The sequence below is a fragment of the Microcaecilia unicolor genome, chromosome 1 (genome assembly GCF_901765095.1).
Source record: "Microcaecilia unicolor chromosome 1, aMicUni1.1, whole genome shotgun sequence".
In the NCBI taxonomy this organism is placed as follows: domain Eukaryota; kingdom Metazoa; phylum Chordata; class Amphibia; order Gymnophiona; family Siphonopidae; genus Microcaecilia; species Microcaecilia unicolor.
Genome location: NC_044031.1, coordinates 243645854 through 243671028, shown reverse-complemented (window position 1 = coordinate 243671028; position 25175 = coordinate 243645854). Strand labels below are relative to the sequence as shown.

Here is a 25175-nt window from a genome sequence, read left to right as displayed (position 1 = left end):
GGGCACAAGTTTAAAAAAAAAAAAAGCAGCTAATCAGGTGGTAAACTCTGCTAAGTCCTATAGTGCTGCCATACCCTCAGCAAAGAGCCCATGCTATCTTTCTTCAAGGCAGTCACTTACTTATCAAATAAATGCAGTCAGTTTCAGCTTGGAGCTTCTCTCTAGAGGGCAAGTCCAGGTACTTCCAATAAGACTCCAAGCTCACTTACCACAGTGACCCTATGGCCACCAGCCTCTGAGAGATCTCATTCAACCCTGAAGGAGCTCCATTTATCAAAAAATATATATCTAAAAAGGCAAAATGTGACATGTCACCCAGGAGCTGTGAAACAGTATACCAGTATGTGCCTTAATACATTCCCACCAAATATGAAAAGAGGTGCCATGTTGACCACATAGTCTCTAGCAGGTCCCTTCACCTGATCCGTACATCTGCTGATGTCGAGTTTGAGTGTAATACCATTGAAATAAAATCTTACAGTCATGCTATTTAATACATTTATTAATGATCTGGAAATGGGAACAACGACTGAGCTGATTAAATTTGAAGACAAAACAAAACTATTTAAAGCTGTTGAAATGCATGTGGATTGTGAAAATTTCTTAGGGAAGTTGGAAGACTGGGCATCCAAATGGCAGATGAGATTTAATGTGGACAAGTGCAAAGTGATGTACATTGGGAAGAATAATCCTTATAGTTATTTAATGCTAGGTTCCACCCTAGGAGTCAGCACCCAAGAAAAGGATCTAAGTGTCATTGTGGACAATAGGCTGAAATCTTCTGCCTAGTGTGTGGCAGTGTTCAAAAATATTAAACAAAGCTAGAAATTAATAGAAAATAAGACAAAGAATATTATAATGCCTCTATTGCTCCATGGTGAGACCACACCTTGAGTACTGTGTGCTGTTCTGGTTTGCTGTTTCTTAAAAGATGTAGCAGAATTAGAAAAGGTTCAAAGAAGAGTGACCAAAATGATAAAGGGAATGGAACTTCTCTCATATGAGGAAAGGCTACCAAGAGAAGAACTGATCTCATTCACAGTTCCAGCCTGAGAGAAAGAGCAGGGAAATGGAGTAGTGTTTCTGGCTCCTCCCCCTGCGGTGACATAAATATTGCCTGGAAACCATATAAAAGTGCAACAGTACTTTGAGGCATGTGCTGAAGGGGCTTGCCAAAGAGGTATGTACCCTTTGCCATATTTTCCTTTGTGGGTAATACATATTAATATTATGCTCTATGATTCTGGCTCTTCCAGGGTAGGCAGTTGAATTTATTACTGGCTTTAATTGTTCTTAACAGCAATTTTTAGGATTGACATAGCAATGTTCAATATGGTTAGGATAATTTGGTCATGTTTTCTATAAATATGTGGTAGGCTTTTGCCCGGTTTACAAACTTACTGTCAGGGGTACATATTTTCAACTTTTCATATTAGTCACTCCCAAGGTCTAGGGACCAGGGATTTCCCAAATCCCTTAACTGGTAAAAAATAATATTTATCCTATTGAAGTTATAGTGAATAATAATTGTAGTAGATAGAATAAATGGTTTTATAAGGGAAGGTCTGGATCTAATACTAGGCTAAAGTCTAACCTTAAATCATTACAATATTCTAATGCTGGTACTCCTCATATTGTGTTATTCCATGTTACTATCTTTGTATGTAACAAAACCTTCTTAATCAGAGATGTGATTATTGATAATCATACGGGTTGTTTCTTTTTTGGCGGAAACATGGCTTGTCTGAGTAAATCCACATATAAATGAATTTTGTGCAGCAGGTTACAAAGTGTTTTCCCTGTCACGAAATAGAAAGAAAGTTGCTGGTATCGTTTTGATATTACAATATATTCTTTAACGCTTCCTTAATAGAATCAACAATTACAGGGCTGCGTATGTCTAGTAGCACTATAGAAATAAGTAGTAGTAGACATTGAGATTCTTGCATGCCAACTTAGGGATCCACTTTAAGTGATTCCATAACTTGTATTCTTTGTTACTGTCAGTCTGGGAAATGGTCTAAGACTCGAACTATATGATTTTGTTCTTAGGAATTCTATTCTTATACTTGATTTTGGGAGAAATAAATGTACATTTGGAGGATGATACTAACTTAGGGACATGTGACCTTCTTTCTTTTGTTCTTTAAACTATTCCACCTCCTACTCCCACTCATGTTAAGGAACATCAACTAGACTTCATTTCCTTTTGTGGTACTACTGTTGATACTTCAAATATCAGCTTAGCTGGTTATAATTGGGAACAAACTCTTTGGTCAGATCTTTTTCGTTCTTCTTTCACATTGCAGTGGAAGCAAGCTAGGGGCCCTATCATTCATCAACCTACTTGGTGTTCCACCAGAAGTAAAATTAATTCAGTTAATTTTTGGGATGCTTGTATCTTTCGGTGGTCAAACACTAAATGCAGCAGAGTTTGTTAATAACTGGCAGCGGCTAAGCTCCACTATCATTGATGAGATTGTTCCACTTCAATTGAAAGTTAAATATCCTAGACAAAGTACTTAATGCTGAATTTGAAGCAAATATGTAGGAAACTTGAGTGAAAGTGGACAGAGAACAAATCTGATCAATCTAGATGTGAATCACCTTCCTCCAATTCAGACTTTAAAAAAGCTCTTAAGCTGACTATAAAAAGCTGTTTTTTTAAACTAATAGGTGTTGACCAACCTAATACTAAATATTTGTTTCAGATTCTTAATTCTTCCTGATACTTCTTTGTCTCAGGATTTTCAATTCACTCCTACTGCAGATCAACTAGCAGATTTTCAGAGTAAAATAAGTAAGCTTAGAATCTTGTTTTCTGATTCAATATCTGAGCTTTTTACTACCTCTAATAAAGACGATATCCCAGTTGACTGAATTTGGTCAAATTTCTCTACTCCTCTTTGGAATGATTTTGTTTGCTTTTATAAAAAGTATAGTGTTTCCTATTGTGTGTTGCATTCATGCCCCTCCCCCCCCCCCCCCCCCCAATGTCTCATGCAGTTGGCACCAGCAACTTTTTATGTTTATCGTTTACCATATTTTACTATACCATCAATTCTTGCCAAAGCAAATCAAAACTGATCCAATCTCAGCTTGTTGAGGAAATGTTTCCAGTAGATGGTGGAGAAATAATAATTACTCCGATAGTAAAGGACCCTAAACAATCTGTAACCTTATCTTCTAATTATAGACCAACATCTTCTATACCTTTTATTGTTAAGCTCACAGAAGATTTGGTTACCATACAAGTGGTACAATACTTTGTGAACCATGCAGAATATTATAATTACCAATCTGGTTTTTACACAATATATAGTACAGAAACGGTAATCAGTTCATTATTAGATCACTAGTGGAACCATGCCCGTTTCCTCAACAATGAAACGGGGCCTAGGAAGGCTGTCATGTAAGCTTCTTTTTTCTTTCTCTCCTGCCCTTCCCTCCATGTCCAGCGATTGTTCCCTCCCCTCCTTTCCATGTCCAGCGATTCTCCTGTTCCCTGCCCTCCCATCCGTGTCCCGCGATTCTCCTGTTCCCTGCCCTCCCATCCGTGTCCCGCGATTCTCCTGTTCCCTGCCCTCCCATCCGTGTCCCGCGATTCTCCTGTTCCCTGCCCTCCCATCCGTGTCCCGCGATTCTCCTGTTCCCTGCCCTCCCATCCCATCCATGTCCATCAATTCTCCTCTGCCCTGCCCTTCCTTCCCTCCCCTCGATGTCCCACGATTCTCTCCTCCCCTCGATTTCTACCTGAACGTTCTCTGGCTGGCTGACGCTGGCTTCTGTTCCGTTTGTAACATCCCTCCTGACGTCAGCTCGCCTCCAGCGTTCCCTTCCCTCTCACTGTTCCGCTGTCTGATGTCATTACATTTTGACGCAAGAGCGGGACAGTGAGGGAAATGGAACGCTGGAGGCTGGCTAACGTCATGAGATGTTACGAACCTAGGCAGCCAGACATGGAACATTGGAGGTGCAAATGATTATATAGGGTATTAGAGTCCTATTAAGCGAAGGGAAATGTGCTTTGGTACTCCAGTTTATCTTTCAGCAGCATTTGACCGGGTTGATTATGCTATTCTATTACAAATTTTAGTAGATATTGGTATAACAGGAAATGTTTTATACTGGATTCAAAGTTTTGTAACCAAGAAGTCTTATAGGGTGAAAGTTAAAGATTCTTTTTCATCAACCTTGTTGAACCCTTGTGGTGTTCCCCAAGATTCTCCTCTCTCCTATTTTATTTAACATTTTCTTATGATTATTGGGGTTTTTGCTGGCAAACAGTGATTTCACAGTTTACAGCTATGTGGATGATATTTCTGTTATCCCATGTAATTCCATTTCTGAAATTTATTTATTTATTGCATTTGTATCCCACATTTTCCTACCTCTTTGCAGGTTCAATCATGAATAATGGAAATGTATAAGAAAATAGACATTTAGTATTGCATAAGGATCTTGGGTAGCATGATAATGATAAAGCATGATAGTGTAACAGGTAAATATCGTAAGGCAATTCTGGATATATGTGTAGGAGTTCACATTTGTTGATCTTTGTGGTATGCCTTGTTAAAGAGATGGGTCTTCAGTAGGTTGCGGAAGTTAGTTCATAGATCGCTTTCAGGTTGCGCGGCAGCGTGTTCCAGAATTGTGTGCTCAAGTAGGAAAAGGTTGATGCATGCGTTAGTTTGTATTTTAGACCTTTACAGTTGGGGAAGTGAAGATTGGAATGTGCGGGATGATTTTTTAGCGTTCCTGGGTGGTAAGTCTATCAGGTCTGACATGTAGGCTGGGGCATCTCCGTGAATGATTTTGTGAACTAGGGTACATATTTTGAACGTGATGCGTTCTTTGAGTGGGAGCCAGTGTAGCTTTTCTCATAGGGGTTTAGCACTTTCATATTTTGTTTTACCGAATATGAGTCTAGCTGCAGTGTTCTGTGCTGTCTGAAGTTTCTTGATTATTTGCTCTTTGCAGCCAGCATAGAGTGCGTTGCAATAGTCTAGATGGCTGAGTACCATTGATTGTACCAAGTTACGGAAGAAGGTCCTTGGGAAGAAAGGTCTTACTCTTAATTTCCACATTGAGTGGAACATCTTCTTAGTTTTGTTTTTCGCGTGACTCTCAAGTGTTGTGTCGATCAATGGTAACTTAAGAATTTTTAGGGTGTCCGAAATTGGAAGATTCAGTTTTGGAGTGTTAATGGTGGTGAATTTGTTCGTGTTATGTTGAGAAGTGAGTATTAGGCATTGGGTTTTTTCTGCGTTGTTTCAGCTGGAATGCATCCGCCCATGAATGCATGATATGTAGACTCTGGTTGATGTCATTGGAAATTTCCTTTAAATCTTATTTAAATGGGATGTAGATCGTTACATCGTCTGCGTATATGTATGGGTTGAGGTTTTGGTTTGATAGTAGTTTGGCCAAGGGTATCATCATTAAGTTGAATAAGGTCGGTGAGAGGGGGGATCCTTGTAGAACTCCGCATTCAGGTATCCATGTGGCTGATGTAGTCGAATTAGATGTCACTTGGTATGATTGTGTGGTTAGGACACTTTAAGAGTTCAACATTGCATGACTAGAGAATGACATGGGGACCAAGTATGTCCCCGCTCTGTCCCCGTGGGTTCTGTCTCCGCTCTGTCCTCATCTGCAGAAGCCTTGAACACTTATGAATTTATATTTAAATCTTGTTATTAAAATATAAAAAGGAACAATATGCTGTTCAACTGTTGTGTATAAATTACAATTATTATTATTACATTTGTACCCCACGCTTTCCCACACAATGCAGACTCAATGCGGCTTACATAGTAATTTGAAATACAAAGTTAATAGAATTTTAATAAAACAGTAGTAAAACAATGTAAAGTTGGGCTTAGTAGTGTATGATAATATATGACTAGGATAAAAGAGGGTAGACAGGATAGGATAGTGTAATTTGGGAGAAAGAGTAAGGAGGGATAAAATTAAGGAGAGATGGAAATAGAGAATAATAATAACAATGAGCGGCTATAATAACCCTCCTTCCCACCACTACCCTCTACCCTTCCAAACCCAACAATAGGTGATTTACACCCAGGTGGCTGGGTCCATCCCCCATCTGGCTCCTTTTGGGAGAATCATATGCTTTGGCTCCAGTACTGTCCGCTGGAACCTTGAGTGCCTTTTTCTTGTCAGCTGCTGGCACCGGTTAAAAAAAAAAAAAAAAAAAAAAGGTATTTGGATCCGAGTCTTTCCATGTTTCTGATCCTGACAGTGTTGGAGTGCAGTGGACTGGCTGGCTGTTCAGTCCTCCAAACTTTGAACTTTGTGAGGGAGCAGCTTCTCTTTAGGTTTTCAAGTTCTCGACTTGGTACAGGCATGAGTTCGGGGAAGCTCTGTTGGTGTAAGGCTTGTGGCCACAAGGAAGTTGAGGGGTCTGGAGCGAACTGTAACTTAGCAACAAGAGAGAGTTGGAAATGGATGATGGCTCTTCAAAGAACAGACCATGGAACGAGCAAACACTGGACAAACACTTATTTATTGGTAGTTGACAAAGACTCGACACTGCACCGTGTTTCGGCTAAACATGCCTGCTTCATGAGTCTGGGAAAAAATGCATACATACACAATTACATGTCATGAAATAGCAATATTAATATGACACAGTGAGTAAAATAGGATACAGTCTTAAATGCAACTAAGATGTCTTCAAATTAAAATAATAAAGAAGTGGGGGTGGGGGGGGTGGAGGGGGAAGGAGACCCCGAGCAGCTCAAGCTAAACACAGCCTGCCTTGGTCACAGCATGATGTGACATCCTTCAGTTGGTCTTTTTTATAGAGGGCGGGGGAAGGGAGGAAGGGACCCAGACTTTCATGAAATCATTGTACTCTAGTAAGTAAATTAACTTTCCAAAGGGCATTTGTCCTACATTATCCAACCAGTCAGTAGAATGCTGTTGGTGCACTAACATTTCCATCTTTGAGCAATTGCAACCCTGGTCACTAGTAGCAGCTTACCAGAGGAATTTTCTGGGTGACCCTAGTATCCAGGTAGTATGACTAAATATATAATTGAACAGTCAACAGAGCAGGGTTTTATCTACATAACTTTTTATTTTGTAAGTGTATGACAGAGAATATTTATCTATTTGCATATGAATTTCTTTCCTATGTCTGGTCCAATAGACCTAAGCCATTCATGTTAAATCTCATCATCAGTGTTTTTCAACTTGTATACTGCAGCATATTGATATGCCACGGCTGCTCTCAGGTGTGCCGCAGGAGTTTTCTGTCACTCCTGTCCCAGCCAGTGACCTGGCATAAGATTTTTTCTGCAGCAGTGGGCAGCAATTCAGACAGCCTGTTTGTCCCATCTCCCAAATCTTCTCTCTGATGTGTCTTCCCACTTTTGCATAGGTGGGTAGCGTCAGCAACAGGGCTTGGGTTGGCACGAGCAGGCTTTTTGAATTGTTGCTGCTGACCATTACAGGAAAAAAGATGAAGGGAAAACAGAGAAGCTAAATTCCCCAGTGTACCCAGATACCATGGAACCTTCCTACTAAATCTATTTTAACTTGGCCATACATCACTGGCTCAGTTACAGTGAGTGCTTGGGTTTGGTGTGTGTTTTTGTGGCAGTTTGCTAGATCTCGTAACAAATGTTAACCACATTATTACATAGTGAAAATTATGCGACAATTCAGATTGTGTCCATTTGGTATGATCTCATTACTGTTTGTTATGGGGATAGTTCTATAAATGTGTGCCTGGTGGGAGTCTATTATAAAGGAATTTAGGCCTACAGATCTACAAATAGGATGCAGTGAAGGAATGTGATCACCACCAACACTGTGGTGTTGTGGGAATGGGGGTATTCACTTTAAAAATTGTTGCATGTTTGTGGCTAATCTCGTTTTATTTGAAATGTATTATTGCCCTTTTGCTAACTTGTCTTCGATAAAAAGTATTCAACTATAAAGAAAAGATAATACAAGAATTTAAAATTTAATTATTGAATTTTAAACACAATCTTAATACAGTAGGACACCAATTTATCTGAACTCCAATTATCCTGATGTCCAATTAACCGGATTGCTGCTTCTCCTTATCTTTTTCATTTTTTAATCATAATCTCTGTATCATAGTTATCACATGCCTGATATACAGTAAAAAAATATTATAACATCACAAATAGCTTGATATTTTTTCCCATTTATAACTGAAAGCAAAAAAAAAAATGCTTAATATGTAACGCTCCAAGTATATTCTCTTTACAAACAGGAATGTCCAATTATCCGGATTTGTGATTATCCGAACCACCCTCCGTAGAGGATAGTCCGGATAATTAGAGTCCCACTGTACTTATTTTTTTACATGATAAAATATATATCCTTAAAAAAACTGATGGTGTTCCTTGACAATTTTTGTGCCTTGTCAATGTGCTGTGAGATGAAAAAGGTTGAAAATCATTTCTTTACATAGAGTGGAATACTGTTATACCAACCACTTAGTAAAGTTTTGTAATTGAGAGAGACAAGGCCCTTTTCTGAAAAGGTTTTTTAAAAAGTCTCTTCTAAAGGATAATAAGCTCTTAAGATATTTTCAATTAAAGTGTTTTCAAAGTAAGATTAAAATTAAGGTTTTTGGCTAATTGGGTAGTGTACCATTAAACAACTGGGACAGCTTCACAATGCAACCATACTTACATTTATTGAAAAAGTATGTTCTAGAAAATTAACTGACAAAATCTAAGGATTCCTCAATAAGTTGGAGCTTTTTTTCGAAAACCCTAACTTCTGATTTAGGGCGTTCTCATAGGTTCATGTTGCTGACAGTCCAGTCCTGTTATGCTGTCATACTAACTAGAAAATTGTAGATTTCTTTGTAATATGTTTTTAAGTGCTGAGCACCGTTAGTAGTAATCTGTATTTTTCTTTAATTATGTTAACCATAATAATGATGTCCAATTTTTTTTTGTGTAGGTCGTATCTACAAGTGCTTGTTTACTGGCTCTGTGAGCTCACTACTGACACTGCCACTAGATATGCTATCAACGTAAGTGCTGACCTACTTGGTTACAATAATAATCCACATAAACATCAAAGAAACAATTTACCCATCAATCCAGTTTACATTTGTGCACTGCAGCTCTTTTATTCCAGCTTATACCATGCTATTTGTTTCTCATAAGTTTTCTTCCAGCTATAGAAGAAGCCAACCATTTCGTGTCACAGCTGCTGCTAATGCTGTTGTACATGGATAGTGTTAGAGGCATTAAACAGATATTCATTTTGATGGGTGGTATATCAAATAAAGATAAACCTATAACAGTGTCTTTTCCTGTATTGGGACTATTTTCTCTTCTCAGAAATGTAGGTTCGTTCACATGTCCGTTAACTAGATTCTTTAGCTACTTCTGTCCTCTGTCCAGTAGAAATCAGGTCATTCGTAGAAGCTCATGGTAATTTTGGTTGAATTGAAAAGGAAAATAATTGGTGTAAAAATAAGTGACATTTATCAGGAATTATTCCAGAATTTGTGTTTCTGAGATCAAGCAAGCTGCCAACCAGAAAACACAACAAGATCAGCTCGAACAAACTTAATCTCCACTGCCCAAACAACAAAGGACTCAAATACAAATCAAAATATGCATCCAGATTCTCCTATTTAAGCGCACAACTATGGAATGCACTGCCAAAAGTAGTAAAAACGTGTGGCCACCTAAAATTCCGGAAAAAAAAACAAGACTGTTCTAAAAGGCATACCCCACCGACCCAGCATAAGACCAGAGTACCTAGTACACAACAACACCAAGAACGTAATGGACTCACCCCAACTCTCCCTCTTCCTACCTAATGTTCTCCAATGTATCTATCATATATGGACCCTATTCTACCACAACCACACCACCTTGTATTTGTGCACACTTTGTATTTGTTCAGACCGTAACCGGCGAATGCCGCTATGGTACTATGTAAGCCACATTTGAGCCCGCAAATAGGTGGGAAAATGTGGGATACAAATGTAACAAAAAAAAAAAAAATCAAAGGTCTGTATGTCCTTAGCCAATTTCTGCCCTTAACCTCCAAAAAGCTAATTAGAACATTTTCAGAGCCCAGCATTTAAAAACTGTCAATTTTTATTTTTGAAAAAAATACTGTCTTGGAGTTTTGCTATAAAGTCACACAGTTTTATATTGATTAGATGTAAACTGAAGAGATCGGCTGACAGGATTTTGTGTTTTTCTTCTGTTACAGGGAAAATCTGTTGGCAGACTGCTTGCAGGGTTGTTTTGTTGTGACTTGCACACTTTGTGCCTTCATTAGCCTTGTGTGGTTGCGTGAACAGATAGTCCATGGAGGAGCACCACAGTGGTTGGAACAAAACCAACCACAACCACTCAATGGTGCAGTGCAACAGAATGAGGTAAAAAAAAATAGTTTTTTTTTAAAAATGACAAATAGTATTAAAACTAAATTGATCTAGTAAATATGTTGCGGGTTTCTTTTATCTAATAAACTTCTTTATACATGGGTACTTTTCCAAATAACCCAAAAACGTCCTACTGCAGCAGAAACTACTGCCTGAAATTTGAGACATTTTTCTGAGTACTTTATTTTTCAACAGGATGGAGCTCCATCACATTGAGTTCACAAAACAGTTAAGCTCTTAATGAAACCCCAGAATTCATTGAGCCAGCAGCTCAGTGGTGTCGGAGACACTTTGAGCACAAATTATGAATTAACTAAGAAAAACAAAACCATTATGCTAATGTATCTTCAAAGGTCATACTAAATGTTTAAACAATTGCAAAGTATTTGGGGTCCTGTTTTTTCCGTGTAGAATGCTGATTATCAGTTCTTTTGTGGTCTCTAATATATGTAAATGTATCATAAACTTATCCTGTAACAAACTCAAACTAAATGCTTGTACATTTAGTGTGTAAGTACAGGCCATTCTCGCTATTTGCGGCGGTATGGTTCTTAGAAAAGTTTGCAAACTTCAAATTTGTAAATAATGAACATATGAGGAAATGGGGGTTAGGTTCCAGCTGTACCTATATTTCAGCGAAACCGTGGAACATAAACAATTCTATGAGAAATGCAGAGTTAGTTTCCTGAATGGGACAACACTCAAACACATGCACAATTAACTTGTTAATAACACCAAAAATGCAAAGTGAAAGGAAAAAAAGGCTGTTTTTTAAATTCGCATATTTGCGAATATGCAAGCAGCAGCGCAAATGGTGAATTGAGTTGTCTATTTGCACCTTTACGGATGTGTGAAACAGCGAATACCAAACATTTGAATAGTGAGAACACACTGTAGAAATGTTCTTGTCTAAGCTGGCACTGTGCTCCACATGTGGGTGTTATTCTCTGCTACCAGCGGATGGAAGTAGAGAAAAAGGTAGGCTTTTCCAGTGAACTCACCAGTATAAACTGCTAGTGCAATGAGAGTGTTCAGGTATTTTTCTTTACCTCTAGTAGATGGTAGATTGTTCCGGCTGGTGATCCTGGCCCCTGGCCTAGCAGCCCTGTTCTGCTGAATCAGACCTGGTTGAATACGGAGACCAGGGGCCAGTTGTCATAGAGGGGACCCAGGTGGTGTCGGAGGTCCTGAGCACCCCTGCTGTTTTCCCAGAGACTCAGGTAGAGTTCTTGGGCACCCAGTCTCCCTCAGACTGTGACTTAAAGGAGGATCCTCCCCCCAAGGAGGAGGACTAGGAGTGTTCTCATGTGATTCGTCCCTTCAGGTGTGAGGATCTTTCCTGCTTTATTGACAAGATGGAGTGGAGGAGTGGGCCTAATGGTTAGTGTAGTGGGTTGGTGAACTGGGTTTGATTCCCACTGCTGCCTGATGGTTGGCAGTGGGTTGAGATCCTGGGGAACCAGGTTCAATTCTTTCTACAGCTCCATGTGACCCTGAGCAAGTCACTTGATCCTCCATTGCCCCAGTACAGCAGTAGTACAATGGACAAATTACTGTGAGACCACTAGGGACAGACCCGGTACCTGTAAAATGAAACTGTAAACTGCTTAGTTGAATATTTAAATGAATGAATGAAGGTTATTAAAGGTCTGGGGATGCTCAAGGTTCCCTCTGAGGGGGATCTTTGGAGGATCTTGCGGGACCCCTGAAGCGTTTTCCTCTTCACAACGCCCTTACCCACATGATCCTGATGGAATGGGACTCACCTGATGGGGCTCTCAAGGGGACCAGAGCCCATGAGTGTTTTTACACCTTTGCACCCAAGGAGATGGAGAGATACTGGGTGTAACCTAAGGTGGACCCGCTGGTTACAGCAGTCACCAAGAAGGCAGTGGCCCCATTCAGAGAGGCTTAGCTCTCTGCAAGCTGCATGAAAATCAAATGGAGCAGCAATGTTGTCTCACCTTTTCTTTTGGTACCTCGAAGGTTCTGACCACCATTTGTGGCAGTTACGTGGCTAGGGCCATTCTTCGTTGGTTACAGCAGTTGTTGGGGTCTCCTGAAATTTTTCATCTGGAGTCTGGGGTGGCCTTCCTGATAACATTCTTTATGGCTTGGTCCTCTTCTCCTCTTGGTCCATGGCTGCCTATGTGGTGGGGCTGAGCTGGCTGTGGCTCCATCATTGGGTTGTGGGTTTCTTTATTTAAACAGTCTTTCTATACCGCCTAATATAACAGGCAGACTGTTTGCCATTGCATGCAGCACTTTCACATGGAGACCCTCCAGTTGGTGATTGCCTTGGTTCCTGGGAAGGTTTTGATGTTCCTGGAACTCTCGGAGGCCTATCTGCACATTCCCATTGTGGAGTATCACAAGCAGTATTTCTGCTTTTGCGTGCTTGGCAGCCATTTCTAGTTTTGGGCTTTGCCTTTTTGAGCTGGCCATCGCTCTCCACATCTTTGCTGAGGTGATGATGGTGGTAATGGCGTATTTGAGGCGCCAGGCTATCAGGGTACATCCCTACGTGAACGATTGATCTGGGCTGATTCAGAGGCGGCTTTCTTGGAGGCCACTTCTTAGGTTATTGCTCTCCTGGAGAAGCAGAGTTGGGTGGTAATACATCTGAAGGTACCTATTCCCAATCCAGGCCCTTGAATGTTTGAGAGTTTGGTTTGACAAGCTTGGGGGATGGTTTCCCTCCTCGAAGAGTGAGCTACGAAGCTTCAGGCTCAGAAATGTAGACTCTGTAAGCTTACGACTACTAAGGTTTGGGACCACCTGCAACTTTTGGGTTCTGTGGTGGCTGTCTTGGAGCACTCGGGCAGCCCTGTTATTCAGGTGGACTCCAGTTTCACAAGACTTTGAGCACCCGTTGCCTTTCTCTGCCAGGGCATAGGCCATTCTGGTGGGTCTGTCCAGGGAACCTCATTTAAAGGGGTCCTCAGTGGGTGGTGGTTATCACATATATGAGTTTCCTCAGCTGGGGTGGGGAGTGCACTATCTGGTCTGGGTGGTTCACTAACTGCCTGGAGATGCAGGCAGTGTGGCTGGCCTTGTAGTGCCGCAGTAGTGGCTTTCATAAATAAACAAGGCAGCACTTGGAGCCAAGCGTTGGCGTTGGAAGCTGAGAGTCTCTGCTGTTGGGTAGAGGCACACCTATAGGCCCTGTCATCAGTACATATAGCAGGCAAGGACAGTATCTGGGTAGACTTCCTCACACTCCCAGTTGGATCCAGGGGAAGTGGAAGCTGGAGCTTGGTGGCTTATTGGCTCAATCAGGATTGTTGGGGGCCACTGATGTTCAACTTGATGGCCACAAGCTTTATGCCAAGGGGGAGTGATTCTTCAGTCGCTGAAAGGAAGCATCCTCATAGGGGATAGATGCCCTGGTACAGCTATGGCTGGTAGAGGAGCCTCTGTAGGTCTTCTCTGCATGGCCTCTGATAGGCTAGCTTATGCACAGAATCGTGTGTCATCCTCATCTTGTTCTTCTGGTGGGTCCGGATTGGCCCCTCTGTCTTGATATGTGGACCTAATTCGCCTGCTGGTGGACAACCACTTCCTATGCCCAGGGGCTGCAGGCTCCTGTGGCAGGGACCAGTGGATATGGAGGATCTGGATCCCTTCTGGCTTGCAGTTGATAGTGATTTCCACCTTGCTTAAGTCCCAGAAATCTTTTACGTCTTTGGCTTATGTTCTGGTCTGGAAGGTTAGGGACCTGTTCATTTTATTTATTTTTTTCTCCAGAAGACTGTGTCAAACCATACGGTTCCTTTTCTGCCCAAGGTGGTCTCAGCATTTCATTTGAACCAGGTCTGTATGCCCTCCTGCCTAGGAGGGTCCGATACCCCTGCTAGGAATTTAAAACGAATTAGATGTTCAGAGTTCATTGCTTGGTGGAAACCCATATTTCCAGTACTCTGTTTATTTTCCAGAGTTGTATCTCCTGAGTTGAAAGCTCACTCTATGATGGCTCAGGTGACTTCTAGAGTGGAGGAGATTTGTTAGGCAGTGATATGGTTGTTGCTGTGTTCCTTAGTCAAGCATTACACGTTGGATATGCAAGCCAGAGCTTGTTCACAGTTTGGCAGACCTACCCTCAAGGGGGGGGGGGTAGCTTTGTCTTCCTTCCCCTGCCCAATAGTTCTGCTTGAATATATCATACATGTTCAGGATGATGCAGCCTTAGAGACCAAGGCAGGTGAAATTGTCTTACCTGATAATTTCCTTTCCTTTAGTTGGCTGCACTGTTATGAAGCCTGCTCTCAGGGTGCACTGCTCTTTTCCTTTCAGTTAAAAAAAAACAAACATCAAAAACAAACAAACATGATGATGATTGGGAGTAGTGAGGAGGTAATCCTTGGAGATGTAGAGTAGCGAGTGCCACTCTATGGGGTTGTTTGCTTGCATTATTTTTTGCAGCTGCTTTGGTTGATGGGGCATGGGTGTGCATTGCAAAGCGACCTTCTGCTTTGACAGAGGCATACTGTAACTCTGTCAGTGCACCAACAGGTTATACCAGTGAGTTCACTGAAAAAGCCTAGCTTTTTCTCTGCCTCCATCTGCTGGTAAGAGGGAATAACACCTCACATGTTCAGAACAGTGCAGTTGACTAAAGGAAAAGAAATAAGGTAAGACATAATTCATCTTTTTTTTTTTTCTTTTGTCCATGCTAGACCAGTCCAGACAAATGGATTATGGCTCCCTGCCGGCAGATGGGGAGAAAAGAGAACTCAGAGCTGACTTTACTCCCCTTATAGTGAGCTATTACTGCCTTCAGCTCCTCAATACATATCTCTCTTCAGCAGATTATGCAGACATGTGACTTGCTTCTAAGAAGGCTTTGTAGACCCAGATTCCTGGTAGAATATAGATTGAACCTGAGGGATGCTGCAGGCAATAGTACTTTTGGGGCTGATTTCCCTCTCTCCCTTGAATCTGTTCCAGTACCAGTGGGTCCAGTGTAAAATGATGCCCAGTGACTTATTTGGAGGAGTAGCCTAGTGGTTAGCGCATGGACTGATCCTAGGGAACTGGGTTCAATTCCCACTGCAGCTCCTTGTGATTCTGGGCAAGTCACTTAACCCTCCATTGCCCCAGGTACAAATAAGTACCTGTATATTCTATTTAAACCGCTTTGAATGTAGTTGCAAAAACCACAGAAAGACGGTACATCAAGTCTCCTTTCCCTTCCCTTATCACTCTTGGTTGGTCCAACAGCTGGAGCTACTAACAGTATACACTCCTTATATCCTTGGCGAGCAACAGGGAGGTAGTAAAAGTCCCCTCTTTTCCTTCCCCCCCCCCCTAAAAAAAAAAAAAGAATGGCTCTGCAGCCTTTTCTGAGATGCCTCTTTATCTTGGATTTTGTAGATTGCTTGCCCATCTGTTTTCTGGGACCTTCAGAGGAGGTAATGCCTCAGTGAAGAGGTTATTCAGAAGAGAGGATCTAGTGATCCTTATTTTGTAGGGGATGTCATCCTGGTACCTCCTTCTAACTGGCAGGTCATCTGGGATGGATACGTTTATGTTGGCTTGCTCCAGTCAAAAGCTCGCCCCCTGGTTAGACTGGGGAGCTGGCTGGGGCGTTTCAGCTTGTTGCTGCCGAGGACGGAGCATGGAGCCTAGGTCTGCTGAAGAGGGTGGGCCAAGGGGGGTAAACAGATGCCTTTGAGAGTAATAGGTACTCTATTTCCCACCCAAAAACCTCCAAGACGTGAAGTCCCAGAAGAAGAGGGCTGAGACAAGAACTTGATGGTATCAGTTCTCTTCTTTATGATATCCGCTATCTCTTCCACCTTGTCCCCAAAACGATAGTCTCCTTAGCAAGGGACATCTGTCAACTTTTTCTGAACTGCTGGCTCGAAGTCTGAGCCACAGCAATGAGAGTCTGCACATTCCAACACATATGGCAAAAAGCCTGGATGACACACTAAAAGCATCAAATGATGCCCAAGAAATGAGCTTCTTAAACTCCTGCTTATTTGCAAGATGGCGAAGATCTGCGACCTGCTCCAGTGGGAGACTGTCCACAAACTCGAGCACTCTGCGCACCAAGTTCTTCAAGTTGATGCTTGTGTAGAGCTGGTAGGACCGGATGCAGGCAATAAATATTGAGCCCTGAAACACCTTTCTCCCAAAAGGCTCCAGATTGCGAGCATACCTGACTGGGAAGCCAAGGCATGGATCCTCAAACTTCTGGCTCTTTTGAAAGCAGATTCAATCACGATGGAATGGTGCAGAAGATAAGACTTCTCGAATTTGGGAGCCTTCCGGACCCTATACATGGCATCCACCTTCCTTGGGACAACCTGCATAGAGATGGGTATCCCAATTCTTTACTTGTGCAGTCTTAAGGATGTTGTGAATGGGCACTGTCACAGCTTCCTTGGGAAAGGAGTCATACTCAGGGGTGTCCATCTCAGCCCTGGGCTCGTCCTTAATCGCCAACTTAAACGGAATGTCTTCTGCCATTTCCTTCAACAACTGGACAAAGGAGAGCTCCTCTGGAGGACACTTCCTCCTTTCTTATATTGTACCGTTCCCTCGGATTCTTGTGACCCAAGTGCATGACCCTGCATTTTTTATAATTAAGTCTTAGTTGCTAGGTCCTTCCTCATATCATCCACACCCTGTTGCCGAGTTTGGTATCATCAGCAAAGAGACAAACATTATCAGACAGCCCTTCCGCAATATCGCTCACAAAAACGTTAAAAAGAGCCAGCTCAAGAACTGATCCCTGCAGTACTCCACTGACAACATCCCTTTCTTCAGAGCAAGCTCCATTTACCACTACCCTCTGTCTGTTTCCATTCAACCAATTTTTAACCCAATCAGTTACTCTAGGTCCCATAACAAGGGCACACTATTTATCAGTCGCCTGTGCAGAACCGTGTCAGAGGCTAAGTTTTTTTCCAAGAAAGGTGTGTGCCCCCTTATAACATCAGATTGCAGGGTAATTGAAATAATCTGGAGGGGAAAGGATTACTCCCTTCATTGATGAGAACTTCCTCACCAAGAGCTTCAAAATTCAGCTCTCAGTATCAGGAAGTGCTCGCAGAAGAACTCTTCCCTAGGCCCATGCAGTTGAACCCATTCTACCAGGGGAAGAAGGGAAAGGAGTCTATTCTAAGTACTTCCTCATGCCCAAAAAGGTAGGAGGATTTTGTCCTATCCTAGACCTAAGAGTCCTGAACAAATGTCTGGTGAAAGCAAAGCTCATGATGTTCATGTGCACCATTCTTCCTGTGATTCAGGAAAAAATTTGGCTGTGCTCTCTGGACTTAAAGGATGTTTATATTCACATCCAGATATGTCCCAATCACAGGAGGTATCTCAGATTTTGAGTATGGAAACACCATTGCTGTGTTCTGTCATTTGGCCTTGTGTCCATTCCCAGGGTGTTTACAAAGTGTCCTTCAGTGGTCACAGCATTGCTACTAGACTGGGAGTGCATGTGTTTCCCTATCTGGACAATTGGCTGGTAAAGAGCACATCAAAGAGGTATTAAAGAATCAGTGTGGAGAACTATTGGGGTGCTGGGACTTTTGAGTAGTTGATTATGAACCCTAGTAGCTCTACCTGTTTCCAGTACAACAACTGGGAGTACATTGGAGCCCTGTTAGACATGGTTCAGAATCAAGTCTACCTTCCTCAAGTGAGAGCAGATGCATGCATTTGCATTTCTCATCAGGTCGCAGTATCCAACAGGTCTTAGCTTGGCAGATGTTGAGGTTATTAGGCCACAGTGCATGTCACACCTTAATGTGCAAGATGCCCAGTGGAATTTAGCTTCCCAATGGTGTCAGTCCACGGGGAACCTAAAGGATGCCACCTCAGAGCTGAGATCAGCCCTCCTCTGCTGGACAATTTGAACCAATTCAACTCGAGGACTTTTCATTCCTTCTCCCCAACAAGTTCTGAACACAAATGCATCCAACCTTGGGTGGGGTGCTCATGTAGATGGGCTTCACACCCAGGATCACTGGTCCACTCAGGGGACTCAGGTTTACATCAATCTCCTAAAAGTTTGGGCAATATGGAATGCTCTAAAGGCTTTCAGAGATTGGCTGTCAAGCCACATTGTTCTAATCTAAACAATCAAGTTCTCATGTACTGAACTAAACAGACAAGTTTTCATGTACTATTTCACAAAGCAGGGCATGCAGGATCATACCGCTTGTTTCAGGAGGCAGTTGGGATGTGACAATGAACCATGGTGCTCAACTCAGAGCCACATATCTGGAGGAAAAAAACAAGAGTCTACCGGACAGACCGAGCAGGATGATGCAACCTTGTGAGTGGTGTCTCAGTAGGGCCATAGCCCACAAGATCATCTGAGAATGGGGCATCCCCTTACCCCCTTGGTGGATCTCTTTGTTAAAGTCCCTCAGTTACGCTCCAGATTCAGATCACATTGCTGAGATCTGCAGATGAGCATTGAATGCTTGCTGCCTTCATTGAGAGGGCCTTCTGTATATTCTCCAAACTCACTGATATTGAAGAGACTATTGAAACTCAAGCAGGACTAGGGAACCATAATCCCCATCACACCTTATTGACCATGACAGACTTGGTTCCCTCTTCTTGTGGTGGTGTCCTCCAAAGAGCCTTGGAGATTGGAGTGTTTTCCGACCCTTATCACAAAAATGAGGGGTGTCTCCTGCATCCCAGTCCTTCGCCTTCACAACTTGGATGTTGAGAATGTGGAATTTGCATCCCTTCAATTGCCTGAGGTTCTCGCCAAGATCCAGCTGGCTTCCAAGTAAGATTCCACTAAGAGGTTTGCAGTGTGGCATGAGGGCAAAGTCCTAGCTCCTTTCACTTGCCCTACACAAAAACTGCTTGAGTACCTTCTAGTTTAATATCTTTTATTGGATTTCAACATAATACAATAGAAGCAAGAGCTCACCACAGTTCAACAAGCAACAGTTACAAACATGGCAAAACTGGAGCTCACATTTAAGAAACAACTATCCACAACTAGAATCACATTAAGAAAAAGGGGGAATAAAGAGGAGGTGGAGGAAAACAAAAAGGGGGGGGGATGCTGGAGGATACAAATCCAGACATGGAGCATGCATAGGCCACAAAATACATCAACCTCAGTGCTTATCTCTGTACCGAAGCAAAATAGGACACCAGTGGTAGCCATTTTTCCCTATAGGAAGCGAAGCGAGAAGATTTCTTCGCCAGATGTAATTCGAATTTGTACATTTGGAGCAATGAGTTCCACCATTCCTGATAAGTGGCCTGATGTAAGGACTTCCAGTGAGAGAAGATCACCTTCAATGCCAAAGAGACCATGGCACTAACAAGAGCCCCCTCACTAGGAGTTAACTGACCCCTGAAGGACTGTTCCCGAAGAATCACAAATTGATAAGAGATGGTGCCAGGAAGGGGAAAAATGGCTACCAGCTGGGACCAGACTTCTGACCAGTACTTGTGAAGGCACACACATTCAAATATAAGATGCCTGAGAGTACCCGTTTGGGAATGGCAAGACCAACAAGACAGCTGGACTAGACGGATTAATAACATGCAACTTATACGGCGTCCAGAGGGATCTATGCAGAAAGAAATACATAGACTGCGTGGTGGTAGAAGAGTTAGAGCACCTGAAAAGGGACTTCCACAGCTTGCCAGAAATAGGTTGCTGCAAGTCTTCCTCCCAGCACCTTCGCAAACCAGTACATTTAGTGCTGGATTTACAAAGAAGTAAAATCTGAATCTGAAGCGTAAAGGGTCTTGTAGAAGGTTTCAAAAGCCTTCAGAATTTGAGAAGAGGAGGTTAGTGGGAGCCCTGCAGGAGAATTAACCATTGCAATTCTCTGACTTGTCCTTCTGCCCTTCAAGTAAGTGGCAAGTAGTCTACCAGCTTTATTTGCGTCCGAGTAGTACACAGCGCTCTGTTTTAAAAATACCACGTTAGATATGTCGGACAGCAGGGTGTTGTACCTTCTATACCTCTGAGTCAGGGTTGAAAACCATAAGGTTTCACCTCAGTGCAGTTAGCCCTTGCCATTATTGTGTAGAAGTTAAGCCCATCTTTGTAGAACCTGTAGTTGCTTGTTTTATGTGAAGTTTGCATTTGTTAGAGACCCTATAAAACCTGCAACAGTGTCATGGGACCTCAATATCATCTTCACAGTAGATGAAAGCTCCTTTTGAGCACTTGATTCCTGTCATTTAAAGTACCTGATAGGGAAGGTCTTCTTTTTGGTGGTGGTTACTTCACCTTGCAGAATCGGTGAGCTGCAGGCCCTACTAGCTGATCCACCTTACACAAAGTTTCATTATAACAGAGTAGTTATTTACATGCATGCTTCTGTGTCTTGAGTTCCATCTTAACCAGTTGTCCTGCAAACATTTTTCCCAAACCCTCATGCCCATCCTGGTAAAAGTGCATTGCACATCTTGGACAGCAAGTAATCTTTAGCCTTCTATGTGGCGTGGACTAAAGGTCATAGACGGTCCACCCAGCTTTTTATTTCTTTTGATCCAAATAGGATGAGGGCAGCCATCGGTAAACACACTTTAGCCAGTTGGCTATCATACTGCATCTTTTTTACTTATGCCCAGGCTGGGCTGACTGTTGAGGTCATGTCATACCCACGATGTCAGGGCCAAGGCTTCATCAGTAGCCCACTTGAGGTTGGTCTCCATTGAAGGGATTTGCAAAGCTGCAACATAGTCTTCTATCCACACATTCACATCTCGCTACTACCTTGAACAGAATACCTGACACGACAGCCAGTTTGGTCAGTCAGTTCTGTAAAAATTGTTTGGAGTCTAGATTTCAACCTGCTGGATGAGATTTGGAAAATTCCACCTGTGGAATCAAAGTAGTAAAGAGATTATGGATGCCTTTCAAAGTACTCTGCTCAATCAAATGGTGATGGAACCTATGAAGGAAGGAGCAATGCTGGATCTGTTGCTCACAAATGGGGGAAGTGTGTCGAATGTCCAAGTGGGTGTCCACCTGGGCAGTAGCGATCATCAAGTGGTTTGGTTTGATACAACAGCTAAAGTGGATGGAAGCTACTCAAAGTCCTGGATTTCAAACATGCTGACTTTCATAAAATGTGGGAGTACATGAAGAAAGAGCTGATGGGTTGGGAGGACATACGAGAAGTGGAAAGACAGGCTGAAAGGAGCTATAAATAAGGCTGCTTACCTTTATATGAGGAGAGTAAATAAAAGCAAGAGAAAAAGGAAACCTATATGGTTCTCCAAACAAGTGACTGAGGAAATAAAGACTAAAGAGTTGGCATTCATGAAATACAGAAAAACTCAAGAAGAGGAACACAGAGGAATACCGGATGAAACTGAAAGAAGCCAAGTGAGAGATACGTCTGGTGAGAGTGGAAAAATAAATGCCTAGGAATGTAAGGAGGAGAGACGAGAATTTTTTCACATATATTAGTGAAAGGAGTAAGGCTAAAAAGGGAATTGTGAAACTGAAAGATACTGTGAACCTCTATATAGAGAATGATGAGGAAAAAGCAAATGTGCTATACAAATACTTCTGTGTTCACAGAAGAAAATCTATGGGAATGACCACAATTGGCTGGCAAAGGTGGATATTGCACCATTCTCGGAAGAGGGTGTTTATGAACAACTTGAAAATTTGAAGGTGGACATTGCCATGGGACCAGACTGGATCCATCCCAGGATACTGAGGGAGCTCAGAGAGTTTCTGGCGGGTCCTTATGGGGAGGGTGATTGCCTAGAATACCCTCCTGAGGAAGGTGATGGAGAGAAAAACTGGAATGGAATTCAAAAAGGTGTAGGATGAACACAGAGACCCTCAATTGGAATCTGTAATTAGAAAATGAATGGTATAAAAAAAAACCCCCAAAACTTTAAATGGTTGCATGTGTGTGTGCATGTTGAGTGGCGCTTTAGTTGACTCTGGCTGTGAAGAACTAAGGCTGGTGCTGGGTCCCGTATATTGGCAAACGGGTTTAGGATGGGCTGGCTTCAACAAACTCCAGTAATTTGGAACTTGAGGACAGTCCTGGGTAGACTTCTACAGTCTGTATCCTGCAGTTGACAAGATGGATTTGGTTAGACTGAAGTGGGCTTTGATGGCAACATCAGTAGTTGGAAACTAAGGACAAGATCAGGTTGACTTCAACGGTCTGTGTCCCAGTAATGCCAAAGAAAGACAACGATCAAGTATTTTATATCACATTCATTCATTGGTTTAATCATGACTTGATATTAAGTGTGATTGTTGGGCAGATTGGATTGACTGTTCAGGGTATTGACTAGGTTTTTATCAGCCATCATTTGCTATGTTGCTATGCAACTCCATCCCCTAGGGCTATTCTTTTCTGTTCCAGGCTGCACCTTCACAACAGGACTATTTTTTTTTGTTATTTATTGGTTTTCATTGGCCTTCTTGTTACAAGCCCTTATTGACCATTGGTGGTTGTTTTTGGTGAGTGGTAACTAGGGATTCCCACATATAAGAACTATAGTCCTGCTTTTCTTCAAGAAGGCAAAGTTACTCACCTGTAGCAGGTGCTCTCTGTGCAAACATAAGTTCTCACATACCCTTCTGTCTCCCCTGGGAGTTGTATTCTTTATGCTTTTTAATGCAGTTGAGGGTCTTACATGAGTTGGGTGTGATGGCACATGCGTGGTTGGGCCTGCCAGAGGCTTCCAGAAACTGAAGGAATGCTGGGCAGTGTCGTCCTGCTTGTGAGAACTTGTGTCCTATTGTCCTTGGAGAACATTTACTGCAGGTGAGTAACTTTGCTTTCTCTCTTCTCTCCAAGAATATGCTGTATGACTGGCCAATGCAGAAAAGCTATCATGAGTAGCAGCACACTTTTACCAGGAGGTGTATGTGGGTCTATGATGCAGGAATGGGTCTGGCATGGTAGCTAGCACATTTAAATCACGATATTAGCTATTCTGCTCTGATGCAGAGAAGTTTGAAGGGAGCAGAGTGTCAGCACAACAGGACAAAATTACCACCAGGCGACATAAATAAGGGTTGGCTCCACCTCAAATCAGGACAGAAAACTAATATCACTGACATTTATATCTTAAGAGCAGGAGTGATGCCCACTCTTGCCTGTAGTACCACCGTCTTGAAAAATATCAGTACCTGACTCTGCGTGATACATCCTGGAATGTATTGGGTGGGGGTCGCTCTCCCAAATAAGGAATTTTACCTTTATTTGGTAGTCTCTGCTGAAACTTCATCCAGGATAGAAAGAAGCCACAAAAATTCACAAGACTTCTACATATAAATTGCAGTCCCTGTAGACCTGACCTGCAGATCTTGGCAGTGGCGTTCCTAGGGGGGCTGACACCCGGGGTGGATTTCCGATGCACCCCGTCCCCCGGGTGCACGGGGGGGGGGGGGGGGGGGGGTGCTGCGTGCGCCGGTCAGCTTCGTTTATTTCCATGCTCCCTCTGCCCCGGAACAGGAAGTAATCTGTTCCGGGGCAGAGGGAGCATGGAAACGACCGAAGTTGACCGGCGCGCGGCACTCCCCCAGTGGCTTGCACCCGGGGCAGACCACCCCCCCTTGGTACGCCACTGGATCTTGGCGAAGGAGTGCCTAACTACTGCTATTACATTGTGTTTATTAGGAACTCTACTCCTACCCTGGACAAAGCCCACATGATGAGTTATCAAAAGGGTAAATTAGTCTGTATTTGATTGACTAACATTTTTGCATAAGTTTTAATATCTGTGTTTAGTAAAAATGTTGATCTGTAAGATATTACTTGTGGATTCTACCTGGTGATGGAATAGTGATAATTAAGGTTTCATTAAGTCTATAGAGGAACTCTCTCTCCTATTCTGAGTTCATACACTGCTAGCAAAGTAGGTGTGATGGCCTAGAAATGTACAATATTCTATTTGTAAGCCGTCCACTTTCGGTGTTATCTGAGGAGCGAATGTTCTTATGGCCATAATATCCTTCTTTCCACTGAAAAGGCTCATTTAATCTAGGTGCTGCATCAGTTAAAGTTGGGAGTTGGAGGTTTCTTAAATTTTTGTTTGTATTTTAATAAGTAACTAATTTTTTTTTTCTGTTTAAATCATTAAGAGTTGGCCTAATGGAGAGCAGTTGTATTAGTTTTCAATGTGTTTTAAAAAGCTGTAAAATTAGGGGTACAGCATGCCTCAGAATTATATTTGTCAAAAGATCTTATTCAGGGACATTAGAATACCTTTTTGTTTGTAGGTGCCCAAGTTCCATCCCCAACCCTGTTCCCAGATCCGCCCCAAGCCCAAGGTAATACCACCAATTTTAATGTTCATTCTTCTAGTCAGGCCTCTTCATATGTGCTGTTTCAGGCCTCGACAAACCTTCACTGAATCTAGGAACCAGCCCCAAAATCTTAGAATTGGTGGCTTAAACTTTTCTTTCTCCTCCATCCCACCAGTGTTGAAGTTCAGTTTGAGGGGGGGCGGGGAGATGTCCTTTTTTGAGATTTGCACAGGTCTTTTAGAAACTGATTTACTTATGCCCGTAGACAATTAAAGTTTAGCAAATTGGCCCTTAAGGTACCACCGCACATCGCTTCCAGAAAGCAGCAATCTCCCATCCAGAAACATGGTATTAGCTGTATGACATCACCCACTTGATAGGTGAATTGCCTCTTTTGTTTCACATACCACCATAGCATTGGTGATCACCTTTCCCTACCCCCACCCTTCACCCAGTTTTTTTTTCTCTGAGCCTGCCACCCATCACCTGGCTGACTTCACCTGCAGAAGAAATGGC

General features: G+C 42.5%; 1 protein-coding gene across 1 annotated transcript in view; it reads left to right on the top strand.

Moving 5' to 3' along the window:
- Nucleotides 1-25175, top strand: part of LOC115471506 (E3 ubiquitin-protein ligase MARCH6) — a 350986-nt gene that overhangs the window by 71116 nt on the left and 254695 nt on the right. Inside the window, exons 5-6 of the mRNA XM_030205152.1 lie at nucleotides 8971-9043; nucleotides 10246-10414. Of these exons, the coding sequence (XP_030061012.1) occupies nucleotides 8971-9043; nucleotides 10246-10414 (242 nt within the window). The remainder of the gene's footprint in view (nucleotides 1-8970; nucleotides 9044-10245; nucleotides 10415-25175) is intronic.